This window comes from Serinus canaria, chromosome 1, assembly GCF_022539315.1.
Source record: "Serinus canaria isolate serCan28SL12 chromosome 1, serCan2020, whole genome shotgun sequence".
In the NCBI taxonomy this organism is placed as follows: domain Eukaryota; kingdom Metazoa; phylum Chordata; class Aves; order Passeriformes; family Fringillidae; genus Serinus; species Serinus canaria.
Window position 1 is genome coordinate 77,064,243 of NC_066313.1, and position 26,728 is coordinate 77,090,970.

Below are 26,728 nucleotides of genomic sequence, written 5' to 3' on the forward strand. Positions count from 1 at the left end.
CAGCCTCCACCCCACCGACTCGGGGAACGGACTTGTCATCCTGGGGAAGGTGACACTGCCACATGGCAATAAAGCAAATCTGCTCCAGGTCCTTGTGGCACGTCTCCAGCCCACACACCGTTCCAGCTGCCGGCCCTCATCCCGTGACTCGTGCAATTGACAACTGTGCAAAACAAGAGTGCAATAGGCAGACAGATCAGATTTGGTATTTGTGCCCTGCACAACTGCAAGAGGCCTCACACTGTCACAGCAGCACAGGAGTCACCCCAGCATTCATTACCCCAGGTTGTTTAGCACCTAGCTCTCACTCTCATTTATTTGCAGACTGGTAAAAATCAACAAGATTGTTCATTTCAGCCGGCTGTCTAACATGCTGTACACACTTAAAAAAGTAAATTCAATAAGGCTCACCCTTCTTTTTCAATTCCTATGAACAGCTAACCTGAAAGCTCACCTTTTAATTGCACCTCTTGGCATGTCAAACCATGTACCTGTATTGTGCTCAAAGGCACCAGTGCATAATCAAGCTGTAGAGCACCACAAAAACTACCTTCTGCCATAGAGCTCTACATGTGCACAGGGGATGGCACATAGAATCTCATTAAATTCTTCATATTTGCAGTTCCCAGTCTGACCATGGAACCAAGTGGAACCCTGTAATGAGACCAGTGAGGCCATGAAGGTCTGTCTTCCAGACACTGTTAGGCACAAACCAAACCACTGTATTGACCAAATCTCTGTACAGACTTTGCTGGCTTACATAGCCATTCATTAGACCTTACCACAGGTAATAATACTGTGTAACTAAGATTTGTTCTTGTCTTGAAATAAACAAGAGCATATGTGAGAATATAACAGAAAAATGAACTACACCATATCTCTCTTCTAAATGCAATAAACTAGTGCATAAGATTTTTAATAGCAATAGACTGATATTTAGAAGTGGTAATTGGGTATTTTGTACAAAATTCAAATAAAATAGGGACCAAATTAATAAAAATATAGCTTCCTCTTTAGCACTTAAATATCACAGTAATGGAGAAATACTCTAAAATGCTTATTGCCTCCCATTTTCTTTCAAGTCGCAAATTTTATCAAATTACACAGGGGTGTGTATATCTATACACACACATAGCATTGCCAAGATTATAGCCCACAAGCAAAATTATTATTATTATTACAAATATTATTCCCAAACTGTTCTTAAAATGGGGAAATACAGAGATTCTGGGCACCTGCTACAGTTTCTGCTCTGCTTCTCTTTTGCTCACTTCACCCTGTGTAATGGGGAAGGACGGCTGAGGAGATGCAGCTTCTTGGCTTGCCACACAGGTTGTCACTCCTGGGACAGCAGAAACTGGTGCAGGATATGCAACACCTGCCTCCACTGGAAGCATCCTGCATGCCAGTCCAAAGCCATCTTCCACTTTCCTGCACTGGCAGCCATCCCACCCTCTGCAGCCAGCACTGAAGCAGAACTGCTGAGCTGTCAGCAACTTCTCACAAGAGGCCAATTTTTACGCCGCATAATTGTAGCAAAAAAAAAAAAAAAAAGAAAAGAAAAAAAAAATTCATGAGAGTTGGCAACCCGTGTTAAATTTGCATGCATATCTGATTAGCTGTGTCTTTAGAAAACACAGTCTTACAAAATATTGCAAAATTATTCATTTTATTTTTTTAAAGTCTGGATTGAATTCTGTCAAAATATAAAGCCTGTTTTCTTCTTCCTTCCCTCCCTCCAAGTGAGTATAATCCAATTTTCCTTTGAAACTGTAACATTTTATTTCACATTGCTTGGGAGTTATGAGCAAAAAGAGAAAAACAGTAATAGGAGTGAAAAAAGAATTTGCCAGCTTCATCTTTATTTAAGCAGGCAGAGAATGAAATAGAACACTTCCCCCAGTTAGTCCTCTTCTTCCACCCACTTCCCCAGAAAATATCTAGAAGATAAGGCTCCAAACTGGTTAATCAAAGCTTTTGGAAGTCGTTCTCGGGGGCAGTTTTATATATCCCCTACATGCCCTTAGCCTGAGTTCAAACTACTGAGATCAGGATACAGGAAGGGAGCCAGGATGTCACAGATCGAGGCACAGATGGGAGACCTGCTCTGGCTCACCTACACAGCTGGTGTCACAAGGCCAAAAACACAGTTGCCATCCAGGCTGGAGTGTAAGAGCTGTAGTGAACTCAGACTAGATTTTCATGTTTGCCACACTGGCTGGGACATATTTTCTGACACTGGAAACCGGGCATTGCAGGAGGACTGAGGTAGGAGAGTTGAGGTCACAATTTCTGACCCTGCAGAAGAACTTGGGTCTGCCATGCTGTTGTTTCACCTTCACCTGTGAAAGCTTGAACGACAAATGATGTGTTTCAGGTTGTGACTGGGGCTGCCAAATGTTCATTTCATGGGGCAGTCTCAGCTCACATCTTGGCCCCTTTCACCCAGCAGCCACATGAGACCACCCCACCCATCCCTTCTCCCAGTGGAGTCAAAGTAAGGAAGAACACTTTCAACATGACAGGAAGGACCCAATTGGCCTCTTTACCTGCCAAGCTACTGCATATGACAATGCCTTTCCAACCTACCACCCCCTTCTCAAACCTTCATCAGAGCTTTCTACCCAGTCAAACATGAGTAATTCCACATGAGCCATCTTCCCAATCACTGAGCCCTTGCAACAATCTGAAACTTCCAGCACAAGACAAAACCACCTGGTTTCCAAGGTCAAACCACCTGCCCTCATCTCACCTTCACTCCACCTTCCTCAGTGCCTTCCTGGCACCCACAGCTCAAGGAGCAGACTCTCCAGCACATGTCCCTACTTCACAGACAGTGAAGACAAAGAATAAAAAACAATAGGGAAGCAACACAAAACAATATACATCCATGTGTGAGGCAAAACTAAAAGCTCTCCTTTCCCTTCTCCTGTGGTTCCAGAGGCATGTATTCTTTCTTCCATAAATGTGCATTGTGCAAACTGCCAAATGCTGCCATGAGAAAAGCTGTATCAAATTGGTTACATTTTCTTTACAATAATTCAGGCAGAATTTTGAATGCTGTATTTTGCTCAAAGCGAAATATCTGAGCACTGAGCCATTTTTTAAAAGCAGTAGTTAAAAAAAAAGATTTAATTTCAGGACTTCAATATAATGTCCTGGGTGTGTTTGTGTAACGCTTCTAAAAAGAACAAGAGAGGAAAAAAGAGAGGCTTCATTTCAGAAAGTGCACAAAGGTAAACTGCTGTGGTTACACTGATTTTCTCCCAGTGCTCTGATACACAGGTGCTTACTCACATTTGACAAACACTAAGCAATTAGGTACTAAGCTATTAGAGAGTATCCAAAGCAGGGCCACAGGGATGGTGAAGGATCTGGAGAAGATGCCTTACAAGGAGCAGTTGAGGTCTCTTTGTTCATCCTGGAGGAGACTGAGTGGAGACCTCAGTGCAGCCCACAACTTCCTCAAGAAGGGAATCAGAGGGGTGGGTACAGATCTCTCATAGCCAGCAACAGGACTCCAGGACATGGAGTGAAGCTGAGTCAGGGAAAGTTTAGGCTGGATGTCAGAGAGAGCTTTTTCACCCAGAGAGTGGTGGGGCACTGGAACAGGCTCCTCAGGGAAGTGGTCAGTACTCATGAGGTGTTTGGACAACACTTTCAGGACATGGTGTGTCCCTTGGGGATGGTGCTGTGCAGGGCCAGGAGCTGGAACTCAATCCTGAAGGGTCCCTTCCAACTCAGCAAACTCTATTATTCTACAACTCTATAAGTCTATGACTCTATGATACTATGATAAAATAAGCCTTCCATAAAGACTTCCTGTTAGGGGGTAGAAAGCACAAACTAATAAGCCATAGCCAGTGTCATAAATAAACCCCATCTGCTTCTGCAGTGAAACGGCACCTTTCATTTTTTATTAGCCTCTTATAGCTTCAAATAACATGGTCACCATAGTTCATTTTCTTTGTGGTGAAACTTTATGCTTTAGTTCATAAAAATAGAGCATAAAGTTTTGCCACTAAGAAAATACTGTGCCTGGTAGTGTTGACATGTAAGTGGTAAAGCAGGAAACAACAGAAAGATAAAGAAAATCTGGGAAGAAATAAACTATGAATCCTGCATACTTTTGTCACTTTAAAAGAGAAGCTGTAAATTCAATTGCAACTGCAACCATTTCTCAAAGTCCTCAGAGCCTCTGTAGTTTAACAGGTGGCAATCCTCGAGCCTGAAAAGGGTTTGGACACTGAAATCCTGGTAAGGAACTGGCACCTACATTAGCTACATTTGCATGTGGAAAGTTAAGCTCACACCAGTGAAAAGATGGCATCAGTTTGCATTCATCAACGGTTTTCCAGTTCCAGATGAGCACCAGTTTCAGAAGGTCTAGACAGCTTTGATGGTAGCCACTTGGATGTTTATGTAGTGCACTCTTCAGTACACCACGTAATAGGAAACATTATTCACTTGGCCACGGTGCAGCACAAGCACACAGAGACAGCTTGATTTCTAATCACACCTGAGCTAATAAGTCCTCCTGAGACTTATTATTGTCAGCTTGAGCTGTCTGGAAACATCTTGCCCATATTTAAAAAAACTCTCAGTCAATCCTCTGAAAAGGTCTAGTGCATCCAGACGCCTGTAAAAGCACTACAGAAAACCTCAGACTGTGCTTTTCTAATAGACTTACTAGAATTTAGCAGCTAAAATCTCTGGCTGTGCTGTGCTTGCTTCAGCCCAGGATTTTGATTGGTGAGTAAGGAGGATTTTCTCTCTGGTTGCTCCAAACCCCTTTCCCAAGCTGCCTGTGAGGTACTCTACCAGGAGCCTACCGTGTGGCTCCAGAGCTCAGGCAAAGCTCCACGCTCAGGCAGTGAAGGCAAAGAAAATAACCTATAGGCAGTCAAGTAATTAAAGCTCTACTAGAACAAAATTCATATAATGGAGCAGTTAAGAAGAAAGTTACCCACTCTATACACCAAAGGTTGCTTTACACCCAGGCCACTTACTCCTCCCTGGTACAACACCCTTCAAAACTACAGGATTTAATCCTGCTGAGCTAGTTGAAGCATTACAGCTTTCTAAAGTCAATTAGACCTAACATTTTAATGCTTGATTTTGCAGCTCCTTTTAATGAATTTTAATTTATTTGTTTGTTTTAATGACGTATTGACAAATATCATCAAGCAGCAACAAAAACAAGCTGAAAACAAGCACTATGCTTACATGCACCAGGTTTAACTTGCCTCCTATCCCTGGGAGCTCTTTACATTTTTTTCAGCTATCTGAATGCCAGAGTATTAAAGCTAGTGAGCAAAGAACAGTTTTAAGGTTAAGCCATTGAGAAATAAGTTTGTGTTCTTAGAAAGAGTATTATACAAAAATGTTAAATCATTATGCTTTTCTAGTCTTTTTCTTATTTCTAAACAGATAGAGGTTAGTAAGACTACTTTAGCCCACAGAAATTTTGGACATAATAAATAGCACCTGCATAATAATTTGTGATCATGGATGGATACAACAAATTAAATCAATTCATTTTTACTGGCTGTATTTTCTACAATGCAACTGAAAAAAAACTGCATGCTGCAAACTGAAATTTCTGTATATTACATAGTAACCAAAGGAATACAGAGCTCCTGGCACTTGCCCTGTTCTCTTGGAGCCTTCAGCACACCACCTAATGAAAGCATTTAAATTGACCTAATTTTAAAGGGGGGGTGGGGGGGAGAGGAAAACTACTACATCTTATAGTTTCCATAGCACTAATTACCTTTACACTTTCTCCCCTCTCAAAAATATCAAAATGCTAGGAATGATCAATGGAACCTGCCAAAAACTTCTACCCTTTTCTCCTTAAAATCACTACAGTTACAAAATATTCCTGAGCTCTTTTGATTACTTCTATTCATACAGAAAAAATAGGCAATGCACTTGTTTCAGATATTATATTATGTGGCAGTCCTTCTAGGAAGTAAGTGCTGTTGTGACAGAAGAAAATCTCCACAGCATTACTGATGTGAAAGAAACCCTTTCACTTTTCATCAGCCGAGACACTCTCTATGGTAAGGGTGTGGCTAATTTTTCTCCTGAGGCTGTTGATATCTTGCTGCAGATCCAGCAGCTTAAACCTAGGAGAATTGTCAGCATTGTGCCCACATCAGATAGAGACATGCTTTTGACTCCTGGGCAATTTTCTTTCACGTGCTCATAGAGGCAAGGTTGCAGCCAAAGGAACTGGGGCATGACTTCTTTCCTTTGTTCTCCCACTGCCATCTCAGCCATCCAGACAAGGAACACATGTCTGCAGTGAAGATGTTTATTTACATCAAATCGCCATGCATTAGCTTTGTGTCATAACCATAGTCAAGGAACTGATCTGAAAAAAAAAAAAAACCAGAAATACTAGAAAAAGGAGTGATCCCATCTATGCAACAGGCAGGAGGGGGTTCTTTGATCCCCCACTTTGTCAATTTCTGAAGTTGCCCTCACCCAACATAAACAGCTGATTTCTGCCCACGTTGCACGTGCTGTGTTCAAGTCACTTGGATATCAACCACATCCATCTTGGAACAGATGCTCAGAGTGCAGTACAACAGGTAATAATATTGTTTTCACTTGTGTAAATATTGTATGTTAGCAACTCCATGTGAATTATAGCTTAAATTCTGAAAGACACTAAAATCCCTCACCATTCATTAACCTGCTTAAACTCACAAGTAGGGGCCATTAAAAGTCACTATTTGTCAAATATTTTAAGCAACATTCTGTAACTTGTTATTTTAACTTCTGCAACACTTCAAAGTGGTGTACATTGTCAACTGAGCAGAGGAAATGAGGGAAACAGGAAACTTTAATTGCCATTTAAATAGAACTCGCCATTACAGCACAGAGACAAATGAGGAGCAGAAAGTGTCTAATAACACTTTGAAAAATATTACAAAAAAATTAGGCTGAGTTGTCAACTTTAATTGGTATCCATATTAAAGCAGAGTACTGGCTTTGCAATTGTATCCCACATGCCATTAGGAATCTGTGAATTAGGTGCTTTTTTAATCAGCAGAATTGCAGCACTCCATGCAACACCAGAGATGGATTTGTTCTAACTGGAAGAAACTCAGTATTATTCTGCATCCTGCAGCCCATGGCTCTGCCTCTAGCCTTCTGGCTGCTGCAGAAACAGCAGAGACTTGGCTTTTCCCACCTTGTCAAGAATCAACCTCCTGGACATCTCTCGATGCCCAGAATAGAAGAAATAAGTTTGTGCCAGCCACTCTGCAGGAAGATGAGGTAGAGAATGAGCTAAGCACTACTTTGTCCTTGGCATGCCAAGTGCAGAAATAAAGTATAATCTCAGCTTTACCATATGAATAGCACAACTTGAATGAGTGCACATTATTGTACAGGGATTTTCTTCTGATGTATCTGGCACAGTCAGCATGTAATTTTTGTGCTTTTTTTTTTCATGACCATGGCAACACTCTGCCAAAGCAGAGGACTCAATAATAAAATCTTACCTTTTGTCACTGCATTTGGGAGAACCTGAATTTGGACAGAAAGCAGTAACTACTGGGGGGTGCTGGGATGAAGAAGAGTGATCATCTAAAACTCTATTTTAATTGTATGATGACATTTTTCTAAATAATTTTTATCCCTGAAAAAGTATGCCAAACAAGATAGGTTTTCAGTTTTGGTTCTAAAAGTGCAGAGCTATATGACCACAACTCTAGTCCCTCCACTCCTATAGGTACTGTGACCTACTTAGTTTATAAGAGAGAACCAGCCACTGAAAAGACAAATGAAGCATTACTTTCCTGTTACCTCTGGAACATTTACAAAGACTGATGAAAAATAATAAAGAAATTTACACAGGATCAAGGTTAGCTAGAGTAAATAGTGAGCAATTTCTAGCTTTTAAAAGACTTTGCTAAGATGAAATACTTTCATTATCTCCTACTGAGGTATTTTCCCATTTATGTAAATAGAAAATCATAGGTTAAAATAGTAATGAATAGAATAGAATAGAATAGATAGAATAGAATAGAATAGATAGAATAGAATAGAATAGAATTCACTAAGATACAATAATTTCTTAGTTTCACAAGGATAAATCAAATAACTGGATTATTTGCAGGAACAATTCATCTCAAAAACAGTGAATTTGTAGTTAGCATCTTCATTAGGTAAAGTCTGAGACACAGACAGGCCTTGAGCCTGCTATTATTGACTTAATATGATTTTTGAATGACTGAGGTCATCATTAAACCTCTCAACATACTGAAAGGCATTGATAAAACTATACAGTTGAGAAAGGCTGGTTAACAAATTGAATGGTAATATAAACCATAAAAACAAAACAGGCAAGTAGCATCTTCTATTTCATATTCTTGCTAACTAAATAGATCCCATTCACTAAATAATTATAGGGAAATTTTCTCCCCAAGACTCATCCAAGTCAAGGGAAGTGTTAACACTTACTTAAAAGACCTTTGGTCTGAAGCTGAAAGCTCCCAAACAAATGGAAATTTTAGTAACACAGTTGATATTCCATGACAGGCCATGAGTCTTATCCCACCATTAAAATTACACCACACCCTTAAGAACATTTTGAGATCTGTTAACAGCAGAATGAGAATTTGTATAATCTATTAACCTATTTATTTCTCAGATTATCACTAGAATCTTTGAACTAAAAATTGTCTGCAAAAAGCCCAAAAATCTAATTGAACCAGCATTCACTGAAAAATCCTTTGTGCTTTTTTGAACACGCCAAACTATGAAATATCAGAGAAGTAATACTAAAATTGTTCTCTAAGAGCTCTTTGTGCATCCATCATAAATATGACTAATTGGCATCTGTTTAGACATTATCTTTTTAAACCTTCATTACCGTATTGTCAAAAATGAAGCAAAGTTGAGTGGACACAACTGAAGTGCATGATGAAAAAGAACCAAAAAAAAAAAAAAACCAAAAAAAATGTCTTTTAGTAAGTATTAAAAGTCTCATGGTACCCATGAGCCTGGAAAAGCAGGAAGGGAGAGGAATATACAGTGAATACTGTCAGTATAGTATACAGAAGAGAAGAAGGGCTCTTTATAATAAAACAAAATCAAATCTTTTTATCACATTTTGAAGAAGAGAATAAGACTCAAAAAATTTTGATTCTTCCAGTAATAAGACCCAAAAATTTTGATTCTCAGCCACAAAATGTGAAGCTCCTTTGCTGAACGTCTGCCTACCAGCGGATTTATTGGCTTTGTTCTTTCCTCCCTCTACTCCACTCACACAAATCCCTCTGCACACAGGCTGGATGGTACAGCGAGCAGACCTTGTGCTCTCTCTGGAGAAACTTCAGAAGCCTTTTCTCTCCCCATCTGTTATCCAAATACACCCTAATTTGTTCTGAGTGGATCTTGTTCTCAGAAGGGCAGTATTTGCCCCAGAGTACCATAAACTCAAAGTGCAAAACCTCTTTGCTCCTAAGGAAAAGGATTCTCCTGTTAGGAAACATCTCCACACTGAAACTCGTCAGGTGATGGGGCCACTCAAAAGATGTTCACTGCCACTAAGGTGACAGCTTTCATTTTGTTGAAAACTGTCACTGGTTACTTCCTCTTGGCACTAAAGGAAAACAGGAGCAAGACCATGAGCTCTCTTATGGAGCACAGCAGAAGTGTCCAAGCTCTCAGGCTTCTTTAAATCCATTAGAGTTTAAAATACAGGGAAACACACAGTGCTGCTGAGGCTCTGCACTACAGCAAAGGATGTGAACTGACAGGAGCTGTGTGCTGTACCCACAGAAGCAGAGAGAGTGGTGAGGAAACTTTGCTACAAATCCCATCCCCAGGTGGAAAATCTCCCCACTCAGTGCTGTAAAGCAGGATTTTCACTCTTTCTCTAATAAATTTGTTTGAAAGGAGGATGGGGAGAGAGAGGAAAGGAGAAAAAGGAGAATAAGTAGATGGACTGCAGTAGAGGTCACAGCACTGACAAAAATAATTTTCCCATGCTCATGTTTGTGTCTCTGGAGGTATTCAAAACCTGACTGGACACGATCCTGTGCAATCCACTCTAAAAGAACCTGTTTTAGCAGGGGGGTTAGATGATCTCTAGAGGTCCCTTCCAACCCCAACTGTTCTGTGATTCTGTGCTCTCTGTGGGCTAAGAAAAGGAAATACAGCTTAAAGTGCTGTGCAACAGGATAATCCCTAATTAGGTAATGCATCTTGGGGCAAGAACAATCTGCCTAGTCATGAGCCATGGGATATTCTGACAGAAATGGTGCCTTTAAAGAGGGTTATTACAGGAAATACACGAGCAACAGCTAATTAATTATCTTGTAGAAAGAGTGGTAACACTTTACCCAGAACAAAACAAAAAAAAAAAAAATAAGAGCTTGTAAAAATATCTGAGCAGAAAAGATTCAGCTCCATCCTATTGCTATGAAAGCATTGAATGTGCTGAAAGTGCAGATACAAGTTGAGTATGCAAAGTGCCACATTCCAGACACTCCTACTTACTAGCACTAAGACAATTGTTAATGTAGAACTGCTCACCACTAATTTAAACAAATTGCATATAATTGGTTCCTATAAACACTCCAGAAAACAGTTTCACTACCCCAGCTGCCTGTTAGAGTGTATTCTCAGTTCAAAAGACTTAGCACAGACTTGCAGTGGGTGCCACGTTAAGATAATTAGAGTTTTTTGGCTTTTTTGCCCTCCTAGGTAAATATCAATGAACTTAAAATAAGAATTGCTATATTTTGTTTCATTTTGTTGAAGCTTTATTTCATAATTAATGACTATTGCAGTCTACTGGGCAGCATTTTACATATTGGCCTTTCCACCAGTGCTCTTTCAGAAGCTCTGTAAACTCACCACTCTATCTAACCTCAAAAGAATGAATATTTGTAGCACTATTCTTCAAAAAAGTACTGCTAAGACCTACCAAAGTCACATATTTCTATACTATACTAGCCAGATCTTTCCGTGCTGGATTAAAAACAAAACAAAACAAAAAAATCCAACAAAACAAAACCCAAATAAACAAAAACAAAACAAACAAAACTTTTTTTAAATGGAAGCACTCTATCAGGACTTAGGGTACTGTACATACCCCTGAGGCAGAAAACATTAGTTCCATGTACCAGGGACAAGGAGACTACCAGGTGACTTGCTTACTAATTTGTATACTGCAATGTAGGCAGTTTGAACCTTCATTCTCTGATATTCCTTTTTTTAGAAGTATTTTTCAAAAGGATTAGAACTTCCTGCCAAGTCAGCCTTTCATTTAATAAATTTGCTTCGAGGTCCTTCATTGAAGACACATTGAGACTTCTGAAATCTATTTGTGTAACCTCCAGCTTGTTCTGGTTTTCACTGTTGCCTGTACCTAACTGAGCAATGACAAAACCAAGAACTTTGGGATTCTGAGAAAAAGCTCCATTCTCTCTAGGGGAAAACCCAAGAGAACCATGTTCACATGGAACATGAATTCTTGTTCAGTCTTGCTGTTCACTTGTTCTATTTGTTTTCTCTAGACCTAGATTAGTTTGTTAACTAGATTAGTTAATGCCCTTGAGAGAAAACAGGGGAAGGTATGCTTGTTCTGCAAATTAGTCACTGTAAAATAAAATTACAAGAAGTTGAAGTAGATTAAAGCTGATGCTGTAAGAATTATTCAAGTAATAGTAGATTAAAGGCAGAACTATTTAATCTGTACAAGAAAATTTTTGTCTTCCACAGAAACAGGGACCTTTCCTTAGAAAGGTGGATTGGCTAATCCACCATGGAGTGGTGGATTAGCAAGAAAGGATTTGAGTATTTAAATTTAGCTAGATTTTAAAAAACCCAAAGCAGCATACCAAGGCCAAAAAACCTTTATTTTCTTTTGTGAGAGCAAAGATTATTTACCACCACAAGAATGGTCCCATGTTCTGGCCATGGAGAGAATGCTTCCTTTATCCTCTTGTAAAACACATCTTTGGAGGTCTTTGATGACCTGAATATGACAGTGGAGCGCTGCCATGTAAAGCAAATAGCAAGAAACTTCCTAGAACAAGGATTAAAGACCGGTGCTTTCAATTAGCATGACAAAAGGGAAAAGCACTATAAATGCAGAGACACCAAAAAACTTAATTTCTCCAGCCTAGAAGTAGGACAGAAAATAAGGTGCTTTCACTCTTGAAAAGAACCTCAATACATTTAGTTTGGCCCAAGCTGTCTTAATTGCCAAGCCAGACAAAAAATTCCTAGACATGCTACATGAATGTTCTATTAGCAGAAGAAAGAGTTTCCAAGATACCTAATACACTGAGAAGTATTTATACTGAAAGTCTTTCATTTCTCTATTGCTAAGATGACTTCACTGGCAAGATTTTACTTGACTTCCAAATTCAGGGTGTTTAGAACAGCTTAAGAAATTCCAGCTTTTTCTAACAAGCAAACAGGCTGAATTCAGCCCCCCACTGTGCCTTATTTTAATGCAAAACATAATTGTGTCCCATCATAAGAGCTCTTCATAACTGCTTTTATTGTGAGCAATGGAAACATAAAAATCTCTGCTAAATGCAACACCCTTCTTAGTCCCAAATTAAGCAGTGATACTTGGTTTTTTTTAGATATTCAACTTGTAAAGGGATTGATTAGAAAATAAGAATTTACTGCTTAGATTCAATCTTTTCACATTTAGCATTAAATGCAAGAATGAATATACCCTGTGCATCCTCGCAGAGAAGAATCAAAGGACTCCAAGCGTCACAAACTGATTTTCCCTAAAACTATTAAAAAAAAAACCCACCCAACCAAAAGCCATATGTAAACTGCTTTATTTTCATTACTTTAAGAGAAACACACAAGCATTCTGGACCATGCTGTCAGACTATAAGCCAGACCCTTTAAATTCACAGACTGTGACCAGATTTAGTCTGCCAACATATTTAAAGCATCAATAACCAGAAAAAACTATTTCTTTACTCATCTCACAACTATATAAGGGAAGAGAGCAACTAGTGGCCATGTAGGGAAAAATACATATCCTTAAATTAAAGGAAGATCATGAAGTATGTGCAGCAACAATGCAGGTTGATGTCCATGTAGCTCAGAAAATAGAAAGTGGGTGTGCAGTAAAACAACAGGTTAGTGGATGACTGAAAGTGCTGACAAGTTTTGTTGCACATACTCACACAAATGAAGGGATGATCCCAAATAAGGTCAGGGAGAAGGAAAGGAAGTACAAGACAGTGAAGCAGAAGAAAAAAAAATTATCCAGAGACAAGGAAATTTCCTGTTCTTCAGCTCTTCCTTACCCTGGAACTCCATATTCTTGTTGTGAAAGAGAGAAAAAAGAGGAGGTACGTTCCTTTCCCCAGCAAGATTGAGCCTTCCTTCCTGGCTGGTTCATCCTCCTCAGAAACTGGTTATGATTCATTCCCTGCAGACTCAGGTCTCTGCTGCTCAGCTGCCAGACTTGCTCTGAAGCAGGTATACTCTGCTCTTCCTCCACCAGCTTTGCACAAGGTTAACCAAGGCCCATAGGAAGCCCCTTTCTAGGTGCTCCTTCCTCAAAGGATGAAGCTGGGATCCATCCACTTTATAGAAGCTTTAATAGCCCCTTAGCTGGTCCAGGATGGTATTATGCTGTTATTAGTCCAGGTACAGTTCTCTCTGAAGCTGGGTTACAAATAAACCTCTGCAAGCAGAGCTTGCCTTAACTTTCCTTACTGGGACTGAAAGGCTTTTTCTGATCCTCTTTGGCTGTGTTCAGATTGTTAAATTAAAGAAGTGCTAGAGCCCTAGTCATCCACACTCTTCCTCAAGACCCAGGCACCACCTCAGCAAGCTCTCTCCAAGCTAATCTGCCAGGGAGGGTGGTAACTGTAAGTGGTGTGGACATGAGCCAGCCAGAGCCATTTGGACATGGATCAATCCCTGGCCCTTTTTAATTAAGCAATATAAATTCAGTCTTCTGTTCCTGAACAGCTAGGAGGAGTTTAAGGTGGGAGAATGGTATCAATGCCAAACTGAAGGTGGACAGTTCTTACTCACAATTCTGATTTGCCATCTGTTGATGAGAAGAAGAGACTGGCTTTCCCTTTGAAGTTACTTGAAGATCTCCAGTGTAAGCTTTTTGATGCAGATTTGTGGTGATCTTCAAGGACTGAATGGCACCCAACATTCTTGACCTGTTTCACTGTGAACTTAATAAACTACTGGAAGAAAAATGCAAATTAATACCGAACCTATAGTGCCTTCTTCTATAGTTCGTACCGCCCAGGACACAGTGTCTTGCACAAAGACTTACACAGCTGAAGATCCATGGAAGTACATATTCTGCATTTTAAAAGTTGTCCTGTAGAACAGTTTGGAGGGGGATAATACATTTCCTCTCCCTTGCAGTTGCTGTGGCAACTACACAGGCTGTTTCAGCTTAGCTTGAGGGCCACCCTCAGGAGCTGACTCCTGTGCCATCATCTCTGCTGCAGGGGAGCCAGCAGGTGTTAGCCCAGGCAGCACACGCAGGACTCCGCACGCCCATGCAGGTCCAAAGCATCGAGGGCTGCCAGACAGGAGGCTCTCAGGGCATCCACGTGACAGCAGGAAGGCAGGAGGCCCTGGACACATGGCCTAAGGTCATCCTGGAGGCCACTTTTCCAGAGCTGGGCAGTGACAGCTGGTAGACTCAGGGGAGTGTGGGAACACCTTCATTTATAATAGCAAAGCAATGTTTACAAGGATATTTCACCTTTAGCAAGATAGCTATAAATGGAATAAATTGAGAAAAGCCAGACTCTCAAATATAAAACTCTCTCTATGTCCTTGGAAAGAAACACTTCTAGAAATAGATGCTTTCCATGAAAATGTCCTTAAATTTCAGATCTATTTGCTCTTCAAGTGATAAATAGTTTCAACAATTTCTAAATTCTGCTTGCCTGTAGGACTCTATCCCTAACCTATCGAAATGACTACAGACTCCTTTAATCTCTTTATTATTTACTTTATCATTTCTTTTGTCATTCTGGTTTTTCATCTCCCTCTGAGAATAAGTGGGAGAGAGCATCCCACACTATTCATGTATCATCCACATAGCCCCTGATAAAAGCTCATCTAATGTACTAACATCACATCCTGGCTTACTTTTGTTCTAACTTCAGCAAGTTCCACCCCCAAATTCTTAACATACATATATGACTGCAAGGGCTTAGTATTTATCTTCTCCTCATCTTCTGTCTTAAATCTATTAGCAGGTGTTCTTTTTAGCAGCAAACCATAGTTACTCCAGACAGCCACTGAAATCCAAGGAAAAGGAGCTCCAGAAAACATAACAAACCCTTGTTTTGCTGTTACTCCTGATACCTTTTTAAAAATATTTTAACCCAGACTGCACAATGTACAGCTTATTTCTGCTTTATTTATAAGGTCCAAAACTTCAACCTCCCCTTTCATTCAATGGCAGCTGGCACAACTGGAATAAAACCATTCTCATTCAGCATCAAAGAGAAACTTAGTAACCCTACAGTTAAAACTACCATACTCACCTTTATATATTTATGTTCAATTATTTACTTTTTCATTCTGCTTAAAGATCTTTCTGTTTTTAATGAGAGCACCATACTTATGTAAATATCTTGAGGAACCCCTTAGGGAGTGTTTTCATCAATGGTGTATGGGAATGGTCCAAATCAACATCCATGATGTTGAAGTGCTAAGAAAGCCAATGTCTTCAAAGACATGCTTTCACAGAAAACTTTCAGTCAGGAGAGAATATCTTACTGTGGCACACGGATCACTGGATTCATCTCCACTTCATGCCAGTAATGCTTCAGATACATCATTTCATACAAATTGCAAAGACCAATCAAAATGAGAAAAGACACTAGAAAGAAAATCACAATTCCTCTATTCCCACTTCTTTGGTTCCAATTTCTCCTACCATGAGTAAACTTATTTCTTTTACCCAGCTATGTATTACATAGGAAACTACAAGAGGTTTTTTTTCCTATATTTTCACTCTTCCGCAAACATTATGTGAGTTTAAAGTCCAGTTTGAAAACAAAGTAAGATCACCTTCAAGAAATGTGGTTCTTCCATACATACACTATATAATGACTCATTTGCTATAAAATAATCCCATACTGCTTTCAGATACCCTGCTCCTTGGAAGATATCATGCTACAAGTTTCAAAGGTAAGCAAACTCATCTATACCGTGTTTCAAAACTCTGTGCATATAGCCAGAGTTCAACAGCTCAGAACACAGGGTTTAGTGACACATAGCCACTGGCTCTGCTGCTAATGCCCCTGGTCAGCAGAAACCCTGGAGCATGTAGCCCTGAAGAGGCATGTTACAATCTTTTCCCACAATAATGTCTCTAAACTAGGCCATCAAAAGTGAGCTCAAAGGTGAACAAGGTGAACCAAAAGTGAGCCAGATCCAAACCACAGGTTTACTCTGTCTGTACCCTGCTGAGGGTATGGACACACAGGGCATGCCTTGCATCCACACAGGTTTTGCAGCTCTCTGGGGTCTCTTCTGCTTGTGCCATGGCCACAAGCTTCAAGGAGATACAAAGCACTTAAGTGAACAAAGCCAGGACCTGGAAACAACTCCCTACCAACATAAATAAGAAATGCTCAGCAATAATATCCAGAAAAGTTCCCTGGATGCTGAGGAAAAGCAGAATCTCACACAAACCATTTTATCCTCAAGCAAGTAATATCCTCGAATGATCCTCAAAACAAATTAAAAGGATAACATTTGTTATTTGGTCTTCTAAACCCTCTTGCTGATTTTACTGTCTTTTCCTAATCAATCACAGTTACTTTACAGCCTCTGCATTTCTTTACTTCTGCTATTGTTCTGCTACTGTAAACTAGCAGCAAGTGGGAAAATAACAATGTATACTCATGGTATATGTACAGCTCATGCCCAACAAAAAAAGGGTAGTCCATCAGTCTACCCTTCATCCATCCTAAATACCATTAATAAAATAAGCCTGTGCAGTTGTTCTGCTCATGGTCACTAGCTAATTATTCAAAGTGGTGGAGAGGACTTAAAAATATCTTAAAAGAAATACAGTTAAGGGCTACTCTTCCTGAAAGACCTTATCCAAAGTAAAAAGGTGATATGCTTGCACTAGGAGAAGGTGAAAAAACTCAAAGAGATGTGAGAGGCTATAATGGAAATGACAGAGTTTGGGATGGATCAATGTCATATTCATAGAGACAATAAATGTCTGAGTAAAGCCAGGAGACTAGCAAGTGTTGGTTATGAAACTCTGTGTAACCTGATTTTTTGAAGCAGAAAGTCTCCTTCACATGGGGACAAACACAAAAAAAGAAAAAAGGATTTAAAACAGCAAGTGACTAGGAAGAACTCTCTCAGGGGTGCAAAGCTTTACAAATTTTAATCCACCTGTTAGTGCTACTTTAAAATATGGATTTTAGTGAGAGTCCAAGCCACAAAATTGCACCAGGGTTTTAGACATCCTAAAGGTAGCTCACATTTGAGATCTTTGGTTGGTCTCCTAGTGAGATAATCTGCCTACATCACATTTAGGTTCAGTTTCTCAGAAACTATTAGTTGTCTGGGCTTGACTTGCAATTTCCAGTTCCAAGAAAATCAGAACTGTAAAGTGGCTCTTTGTGTCATAAGTACTACAAATTAATAGGGACTATTATTAATTTAATCCTTGCTAAGATATTCCTGATAGGTTACTCTATAGGATACTACTGTATTAATGATTTAACTGATTATTTTAAAGCATTTCCCTGAGCTATAATTTTTCCACATCTTTTCCTATATCTTTTTTTTTTTTTTTTTAATGTATTTTCCACTATGCTTTGCACTGGGAGCTCCTCTTCATCTCATTCAAAGTCAATAAACGTACCTATACAGCAAAGAGTGATATGTGTAGGAACTACTGAGCAATTGTAGTGCTCTATAGTACACTTCTTTAATGAGAAGCATGAACTGGCAACTGTTTAACCTGGACATTTTCTTTGATTGTAGAGGGACATGCTCAGAAATACATTTACTGAAAGAGTAACAAGTCTGGCAAACTTGCCTTCTTTAAATTAGCATTTTCGTCTCAAACTTCATTAAAGGGCAATCAAATTCCTGCATATTTCCTTTGCTAGCATTGGTGAGAAGCAAGAGATTTATATGTAAACAGAAGTCTGCTCTCATATGCAAGCTGTCTCCCCTGTTCAAACCATTCAACAATGGTATGAATTACTAGTTTTCAGTCACACTAGAGCTCAATTCTTTAAAAGATTCTTCAAGAGAGAAATATCCCACTTGTTCCCTCAAGAGAAAGGACATTGTGAAAACATGCCCTTTTCAGGACATACTTCCTTATCCCATAGGCCTAGAAAATCCATAGAAATTAACTTTTAGGTGGACAAAAGCAGCAGATGCAGGGGGATGTGTCAGCTGCTACCTTATTTTTGTCCTCCTAAGCCAAAGACATCCTATACCCACAGCAAAGGCAAGTCATACTGCATAGGAACCAAGATGCTCAAAATGTCCAGGATTTCAGGACAGTTCAAGGAAGGAAAAGGCACCATGAAAGGAGTGTTTTTCACCTGAAAAGCTCTCCATAATCAGTAATCACAGGGCAGGAATAGCAATGTTAGCCTCTGGCTTTCAGCAGAAAAACCAAGGAGTACCCACAGAAAGTGCAAACCCCTCCACATCCTTTCCACACAGCACGTGGGTATGTAGAGCTCACTGCCATGCAAAGTTTTTTGATGCCCAAAATAGAAATGCTGTTAGGTAACTGAGGTGGTGTAGCTCTTTCAGAAGCTACTACACACAGTGACCTGAATGCAAGCTCCAACTTCACAGTCCAGTGACAGCTGAAAACTGAGAGGACATGAGGGGAAGGATCAAACCCAAAGATTTGCTCATGTCTTGTGTTTTTTTCTTACACCACCTAATGCCCAGAGATGGAGACAAGACAGGATCAACAGCTAAGGCACAAATCCTGCACATTCTATATCCTCACTATGTTCTTATCTTTCTAGATGACAAAGCCATAGACAAAAAAACATAGGTGACACAATGAATTTCAGTGAAAAGTGAAGTATGTTCCTCTCTCAGCACAGTAAAATACAGGCTTTTTGGGAATCTCCTTAGAACAATGTTTTCATAGAGGGTTACAGTTTATTTGTATCACTGTCCTTGAGCAAAAGCCAAAAATTTCCAATGGAATTAAAATGTTTAACCTTGGCTTGATTCTACATTCTATTTGTCTGATAGGACCAATTTCATTTTAGTGCCACAAAAAGATTAAGCCAAGTAATTTCCAAGACAGTGCCTACTGTATGCAACTGCTAAACTTGTTCAGTGCAATTCCACATGCTGTTCCCAGTTAAAAGCCAAATAAGCAGGTGTCAGAGTGAAAAGACAAAATACAGATATTAAAATTAGACTATCAATTTCTGCCAGCAACTATGCGCTACCTATTGATATTTGACCCACACCACCATTCAATATTAACTCAAAAGCTGTTAAAATGTTTGTTATGTTCAACTCAGTATAGTACTTAAACTAGTCATTGAATTTTACTGCAAAAGGTGTTATTAATTTTGCTTGTGCATTCACTATTACTAAAGACATTATTATTCTGACTTCTTGATGCAGTTTCATCAGCAACTGTTTACTTTCCTTGTAACTATTAAACATGAATGCTTCTAACAGCATATGCTACAAATACACCAAACTTGCATTCCATGTATGCATTAAATGCCTTTCACTTAATGATTTTAGAGGTTTTGGCCTCAAAAAGTTCTTCTCCAGAGTCAGTGTGCTCCTGTTTCGGGTAACAGCTTTGTTAATTATTCACACACTATTTTTCTTTGCTGCAGAGTATATTAAAAAGAATACACGGCTTACATGTTGCTTGCTGTGTGTTCAGTCCATCATGGTGTCAAGCACTATCAGTTCCTTTTGCAATTATTATTTTCAGTATTTCTGGGTGGATCATTCATTTCAAGCATTCATTTCAAGAACACAATAATTTTTTTAATAGCCAATCTGAAGATGAATATACTCTTTTAAGCCCTTTATTATATGGCCTCCAATGAAAATATTTTCTTCCTGGCTTAATTTACTGTGACAATAGAAGCACACTCTGTGCAAGAAGGGGGCTCTTCCTGAACTAAACTTGGGTCCAGTCTGACAAAGTTTATTCCCAAGTAAACTGTTCTCCTACTGTATACACATATAAATTCTTTCTGTACAGTGGCAAGTAGCTCTTGGATACATTAATTGTACATCAAGCCACCTGCTACATCTCAGCAATTTTTTTTGACAACAGAGATTGTAAAGTTTTATGATCGCTCGATGTTTTGTTACTCAGTGAGTTGTTCAGTAAACTAGTAATTTATCTTTGAAAAGCTATCATTCACTGAAACGTGAAAAACAAACAAAAGGGCCAACAGCACATTTGTGCAATGTTCAGAAATTGCCTGCAACTTCTAACAAGCAGGAAGGGAAGGCAAAGGTAAGTAAATAGTGGGTCCAAAATCACAAAAGCCCTCTAAACCAGAACTTGGTAGAGAAACAAATCACTGCTCCCCAAGCAACAAGATCTTCCTTGACTGAGTGAAACATGCTTCAGCAGGACTCACTGTTTAGAGGCACATTTGGCAAATATCTGTAAATATTCAGTTTAATTTGCACACAACCACTTCACTTATCCATTTGCAACCTAGATTCAGGAGATTTTATCCTAAATGTTGACTGTTCCTATGGAAACCTCAGTAGTGGCCCCACCAGCTACAAAATGCATCCCCAGAGTCAGTGTAAGGGCCCAATTCCCTTTTTTTTAGATTTATGAAGTCCTCTTGAAAAACTGGTTTCCAATTTCAAGCAACTCTCATCTCCAGATTATATTTTTACAGGCATTTACTGGACAGAAAATCTTTACAAAGATACAAGTTTAGAATGTCTAAATCACTCCTTTTTTAGATTTGAAGCCAATAGGAATTTTAGTTTAAAATTAATATACTTAATATAATCCGAGAAGGTTAAGTAGAATAAACATCAAGCTCAAATGAAAAATGCATACAAATAAATATTTAAACCAATGATATCTGTAAATACATTTTTTGTATTTTCCTTAAGCCTAAGTCGTCCTTTTTATATTTGAATTCATTTATAAATGGCCTGTCATTAGCAGACATTGAACTAGGTGCAAACATTTTATTACAGTAGGGAGATGCATGAGCAGGCATAAATTTCACCCCTTAATAAGTAGAGTATGCAATTTAATTTGATCAAGAATAATTAAATTTGTACAAAATCAGGAAATGTATTCCAGAGAGGACAAAATTTCAATAGGTGAAATCCATGTAAATAGGCAGTTTTACATTTGAGCAAGGATACAGACCATGCCTCAATTCCCACTACAGGAATTACAGTATTTAAGCAGTCAGAGCTGCTTTTCGGACCTACATGAAAGAAACTTCAAGGACTTGATCCCACAGCTCTTACTTTCTTTGTCTTTTGGTGGGAGGTTTCCTTTCTATGAGTAAGGAAAGCGGGGGGGAGGCCAAATTTTTTCAGAATTCAGATAAAGACACATACCTACTATATGGGCAGGACACAAGCTTCCATTTCAAACAGATCCTCACATGGCTGTGCTTAGAAACTTTTTCAAAATTATTAGTAACCAGGAAATACCAGACAAGCTATTTTATAGAGTAGGAAATTAACATGGGACTATGCAGAGATTCCAGTTCAGCTGCAACCCGGATTTCAGACTTACTGCTTTTAAAACAGGTTTTGTATTCGAAATTGATGTGAGATTGATACTAATTTCCTAAATGAAATCCTCCATTAGTCGTGTATTTATAGTAATGCCAATTGCTATCTACTCTCCTGTCAACGTCCCTGACTGTGTTAGAGAGATGCTTCTCCTTGGGAGTGAATGGAGAAGAAACCTGATCCATCCTCTGTCTGCTGGGCTGCCACCAGGAGTGAAATGTGATAGCAATTCCCGCCATGGGGGCATCCAGTACTCCAGCCAACACACCTCCCGTGGGCACCCAAACAGCTGGCATTTGGTAAAAAAAAAAAAAATCTATTCACTTGCTGGACTTGCTTCAAAAAGCAACCAGAGATAATCTCCTTTCCCACTTCCCCTCAGGCCCCAAATTCTCCCCATGACTTTGCCATTCCCTATCTGAAGATACCCAGTTTGGAGGCTGGGGATTCTGGTGGGAAAGCCAGGAGGACAGTATCCTATTATAACTAGCTCTGGTTCGGGAGTTATGGTATGGAGTAGTTTTTAACTATTTGTGCAAAAAAGTCCCTTTGGTCTTGCACTTTTTAGAGTCCCCTCTGTGTGTATGACAAGCAGGAAGGGCAAAGTAAACAGAAATAATTGCAAAAGCAAGTGAGGCCCAGGGAACCTGACAAACATTTTCAAGAGAGACAGAACACTGCAGATATGAGGAGCTTCACTGATTGTAGCACCATTACACTGAGGAACATCCAAAAATATTCAGCAGCTGAAAACACAGCCACACCTATTGATTCCCAAAGTTTTTCTCCTTACAAAGAAATGTAAAGAGGTAAATAATTACAGCAATCAAACGCAGCTCCTCTATCGAGGATTTCAAATCTGAAACGAAGGGGTTTCAGCCAACCGTAAAACCAAAGCTTCCTGATGCAACCCTGCCAGAGACTTACACACAGCCCTTCGGACTCCCCATCCCTCCTTGCCGCACTGGTCCCCGTCTCCGGAGCTCCGACCGGCGCTGGTTACCGGTGCCGGGGGGGCGAGGCCCCCGGGGACGGCAGGGGAGCCCGGGAGGGGGGCCGCACATGGAGGGGGGGCTGCAGCCAGCGGTGGGGAGAAAACGCAAAGCAGAGAACATTTGGAAAGGAGCCACCCAGTCCGGTTTCTGGAAATAGACCAGCTCTAGGAAGGGACAAAAAAAAAAAAAAAAAAGTGCCAGCAGCAGGCCGAAAAGAGCTAAATAAACTGCAATTACAGCCAGCGTCAGTTGCCTAACCTGCTGGATTTTCTGCACGGTTGGATCAGGGGCAGATGCTCGCTCATTTGATGACTTTTGAGACTGAAAAGCCCAGCGGCTCCCGAAAAGTTTGGCGGGCAAAGGGGGCGGGGGGCGGTAGCGGCGCCGTGCCGCAGCGGGGATGGGGGTCTGCGAGCTGCCGCAGAGGGGGAGCCCCACGGCCCGGGGGCACCAGGCGAGGACCGGCCACGCGGCACCGGCTCCCTGCGCTCCCGCGGGCGACCCCAGCCTGAGTGGAGATGATCTGCCGTCAGAGCAACAGCGCCTGTGACCGAGCTACCAGCTAATCCGGCCAAGCGGATTATTAGCCTCCTCAGACAGATAGCCGCAGTTAGGCGCTCCCGGAACGGAGAGCCAGGACGGGGCGTGCAGCTCGGGCCGGGCTCGGCGTCCCGGCTGCTCTGACGGGATCGAGCCGGAGCGGAGCAGAGCAGCGCAGACGGCGCGGGTGGGCAGCGAGACCGCGGAGCTGGCCGGAGCGGTAGCACCCGCCAGGGCCCCACTCCGCGCCCCTTGGCGCTCCCCGCCGCCCACCTTGCTTGCTGAGAGGAGCTCCCCCCCTACTCCTTCAGAAGAGGGGCTCAGACCTCCTCGGGCCAGTGCAGCCCTTCGCAGGCGGGGTGGCGGTGGGGGTAGTGCCGCTCCTGCCAGCCAAATCCACTCGTCGTCCCATGCAGAGGGAGTAGGGAAGTGCGGCAAAGTCCCCGGGGAGGTGGAAAGCTGTGCCGCGGTTGCCCGGCACTCCGAGGGACACAACTCGGCTTCAGAGGCCAATATCGGGACAGCCTGCCCTCCGCAAGGAAAGGACACGAATCTTGAGGGGTGGACCAGAGTGTGTTTGTGCGGAGGGGCATACGCCTCACCCCCTGGTATGCAAATTGAAAGGCCTGGAAACCACCAGCCCTCGTCCTGCTCCTGCCGCCCCCCTCCAAATCCCTTCCTCAGGAGCATCGCCTCTTGCACAGAGCACCGAGGCGCTGGAGCCGCCACAGGGCTGGGGAGCGACGGCAGCGGGCAGGGCAGGCAGAGCCACGCCGCCGCTCTGCTCTGTCCCCGCGGTCACGGCCCCGGCGTGCGTGGCCCGGGCAGGCGGAGAGGGGCATCCCCAGGGGCTGCGAGAAGGTGGTCGGCCGTCCTGACCCCGTCTGGCCCATCCCGCCCGGGGGGGCACACGGCTAGGAAGGGGCCCCCGGCTGGCTGCAGTGCTAAGGGACGAGTGAAGCGAAGGGCACTTTGCGGGAGGCTGAGCGCAGCATCCGGCGGGGCATTTCAGCCTCTTTGGTATGCTAAGTGGCTGCTTTTCACTGCTGCGGCAGCGGCGGGGGGGAAAGGGGCGAGACGAGCTGGCAAACGGAAGCCGGGGGCGGGGAAGGGTAAATCCGCCGAGGTGCCCACCTCGACTCTGCACCGGACCTGGGCTGAGCAAAGCAGCAGCCGGCAGCCCGGCTGCCTTTAAGGAGAGGGGTGCGGGCTGCCAGGGCTGCTGCTTGTTGATGTTGGGGTGTCAGGCAACGAGAGCCTATGATCTACTACACTGCAGTGCCAGCGTCAGGAGCCTCCTGCTCGGGAGCTGCCACTGCAGGGCAGCCGGCACACACACACCAGCGCGCACACACGGCATCCCTCCCCTCGCAGCCCGGGCTCCGGCGGCTCTCGCCTCCCCAGGCACGCAAGTGCTTGCAGACAACCTGCCGGCCGGGGTGAGCGAGCAAGGCGGCGTGGGGGACGAGAGGCCGGCGGGAAGGGCCGGTATTTCCCCAGAAAAGCTCCGGGCTCCCCCTCCCGCCGAGCATCCCTTCTCGCCCACCTTGCTCGCCAAGCCGCGGGCTTGGCCGCACGGACGCCCCGAGCAAGAGGGATGCAACAGCAGCAGCGGACCCCCAGGGACCAGGCGGCCCAGAGCCCCTGCATTTGCATTTCTTATGTAATGTACTGCAAGTTTCCCCCTCGGAGCCGGGCTGAACCGAAGCGCATGATCCCGGCTGCCAGGCAGACACAGAGACGGACGCAGAGACACCGGTGTGTGGCACAGAGGGGTCATCCCGACAGCGAGAGGCGGAGGAGCGGCACGGCCAACCCGGCGGTGCTGCTGCTGCCACTCGGCATAGCTGACTGAGTTGCCGTCTGGGCACAAGCCCCAAGAAAGTGTCCATCCCCTTTCCTCACCACCCTCCACCCTCCTGGCCTTGAGTGCCGAGGGTGAGTGATAACGGGAAGCCCCCAGGCCTCCGTTAGGGGGGTGTCTGGTTTGACTTTAGAAAGCCGAGCGAGGCAGTGGGTGGGTGTGTGTGCGTGTGGGGTGACATACTGCAAGCTATTCAGAAAGTGCTGTGCAGGACGCGAGCCCCAGCACACTCACCCACCGCAGGCAGGGCCGGCTAACACCATCACAGGAGAGCCAGTCTCCTCTTCCCAAAACTGACTGGGGGGGCTCCCGCGGTCGGGAATGGGGGGCTCCACCGCCTTCCCCACAAGAAGGGTACTGATGTAAAAGTTTGCTCCTTGGAAAATAGCACATAGGAACTAGGAGATGCCGGCTGGGCGAGGGTCGCCTTTGATTTTATTTTTTTACCCCTTTTCGGTGGTGACAGGGGCTGAAGCTAATACAAACCGCTCCTTGCTTATTCATACACGTATGCACATGCATGTCCGTGCTGGCCTCGATATATTCCCCCTTCTCCCCTCAGCAGGATTGCAGATCTACCTCGGCGAGCAACAGACAGGGTAGCATTAAAGAAAAACAACGCATTGCAATGGATTGCTTACCAGTTGGGTTCTTGTTTTTCTTAAGACTCTTGCCACAAAGACACTGCAGCATATGCGATCCTTTGCTGAAAATGTTCCAAAGAAACCACATTGATTTGGGCGAAAAGCAATCCAGCAGCTTATACACCCTGAGAAAGAAGAGATCCTTGTGGTTGCATAATAATAAATTGAGATCAGTTCTCCTGAAGAGGGGCACCAGTTTTATCATAGAAAAAGCGATTATATTCCGATCTTCTCCCAGTTTTTTTTCCTCACGTGGTATATTTCTTTGAGACTTTTCAACGGATGCTTTTTTTTCAGCCAGGCTGAACGGTTGTTCCCCCTAGACCAACAGTGAATTATAACCAAAAGCGTGGAGAGCAAATATAAGGAATCCCTTTTTTCAGCGTGAAGCCAAACGAAAAGTAAGGTAGTGAAATCCCAGCCGAGGCCAAAACCTCATCGGAGACACCGGCAAAACGCGGAAGAAAGATCCCCAGAGAGAAAACCATAGCCTGGTACTTGACTGCTAGAAGGATGGGTGGATCTGCAGAACAAAAGCCACGGCAGGATCCATCCTACTGAACGACTGCCATTGTGCAGCCCCGCGGCGGGAGAGCGCACCGCCAGCACCCGGCGAAGCCCGGCTGAGGCGCAGAGACCGCTGCCGGCCGCGGGCGCGGACCCCGCCCGCAGCCCCCGCCGATGCCCCGCAGCCCCCGCCGCCGCCCCGCGACGCCGCCCGCCCTCGCCCGCGCGGGCCGCTCGCCTCCGGCCCCGGCTGCCGCTGCGCCCGCTCCGCCGCGCAGGAGGCAGCACCCCCGCCCCGCGCCGCCCGCCGCAGCCTCGGCGCCCAGTCGCCGGCGGGCGCCGGGGGAGGAGGAGCCGCCGAGCCCCGCCGGCCCCGATCGCCGTCACGTAGCCACGTGCGGCCC

The 26,728-nt window shown here is 43.0% G+C and overlaps 1 protein-coding gene across 2 annotated transcripts in view; it reads right to left on the bottom strand.

Moving 5' to 3' along the window:
• Positions 1 to 26,361, bottom strand: part of FGF14 (fibroblast growth factor 14) — a 373,108-nt gene extending 346,747 nt beyond the window's left edge. The window contains exon 1 of one of the 2 annotated variants that reach the window (XM_050981822.1): positions 25,815 to 26,361. In XM_050981822.1, coding sequence (XP_050837779.1) covers positions 25,815 to 26,022 — 208 coding nt within the window. In that variant the 5' untranslated portion in view covers positions 26,023 to 26,361. The remainder of the gene's footprint in view (positions 1 to 25,814) is intronic. The other variant, XM_018908800.3, reaches the window with a different exon arrangement.
• Positions 26,362 to 26,728: the final 367 nt, after the last annotated feature.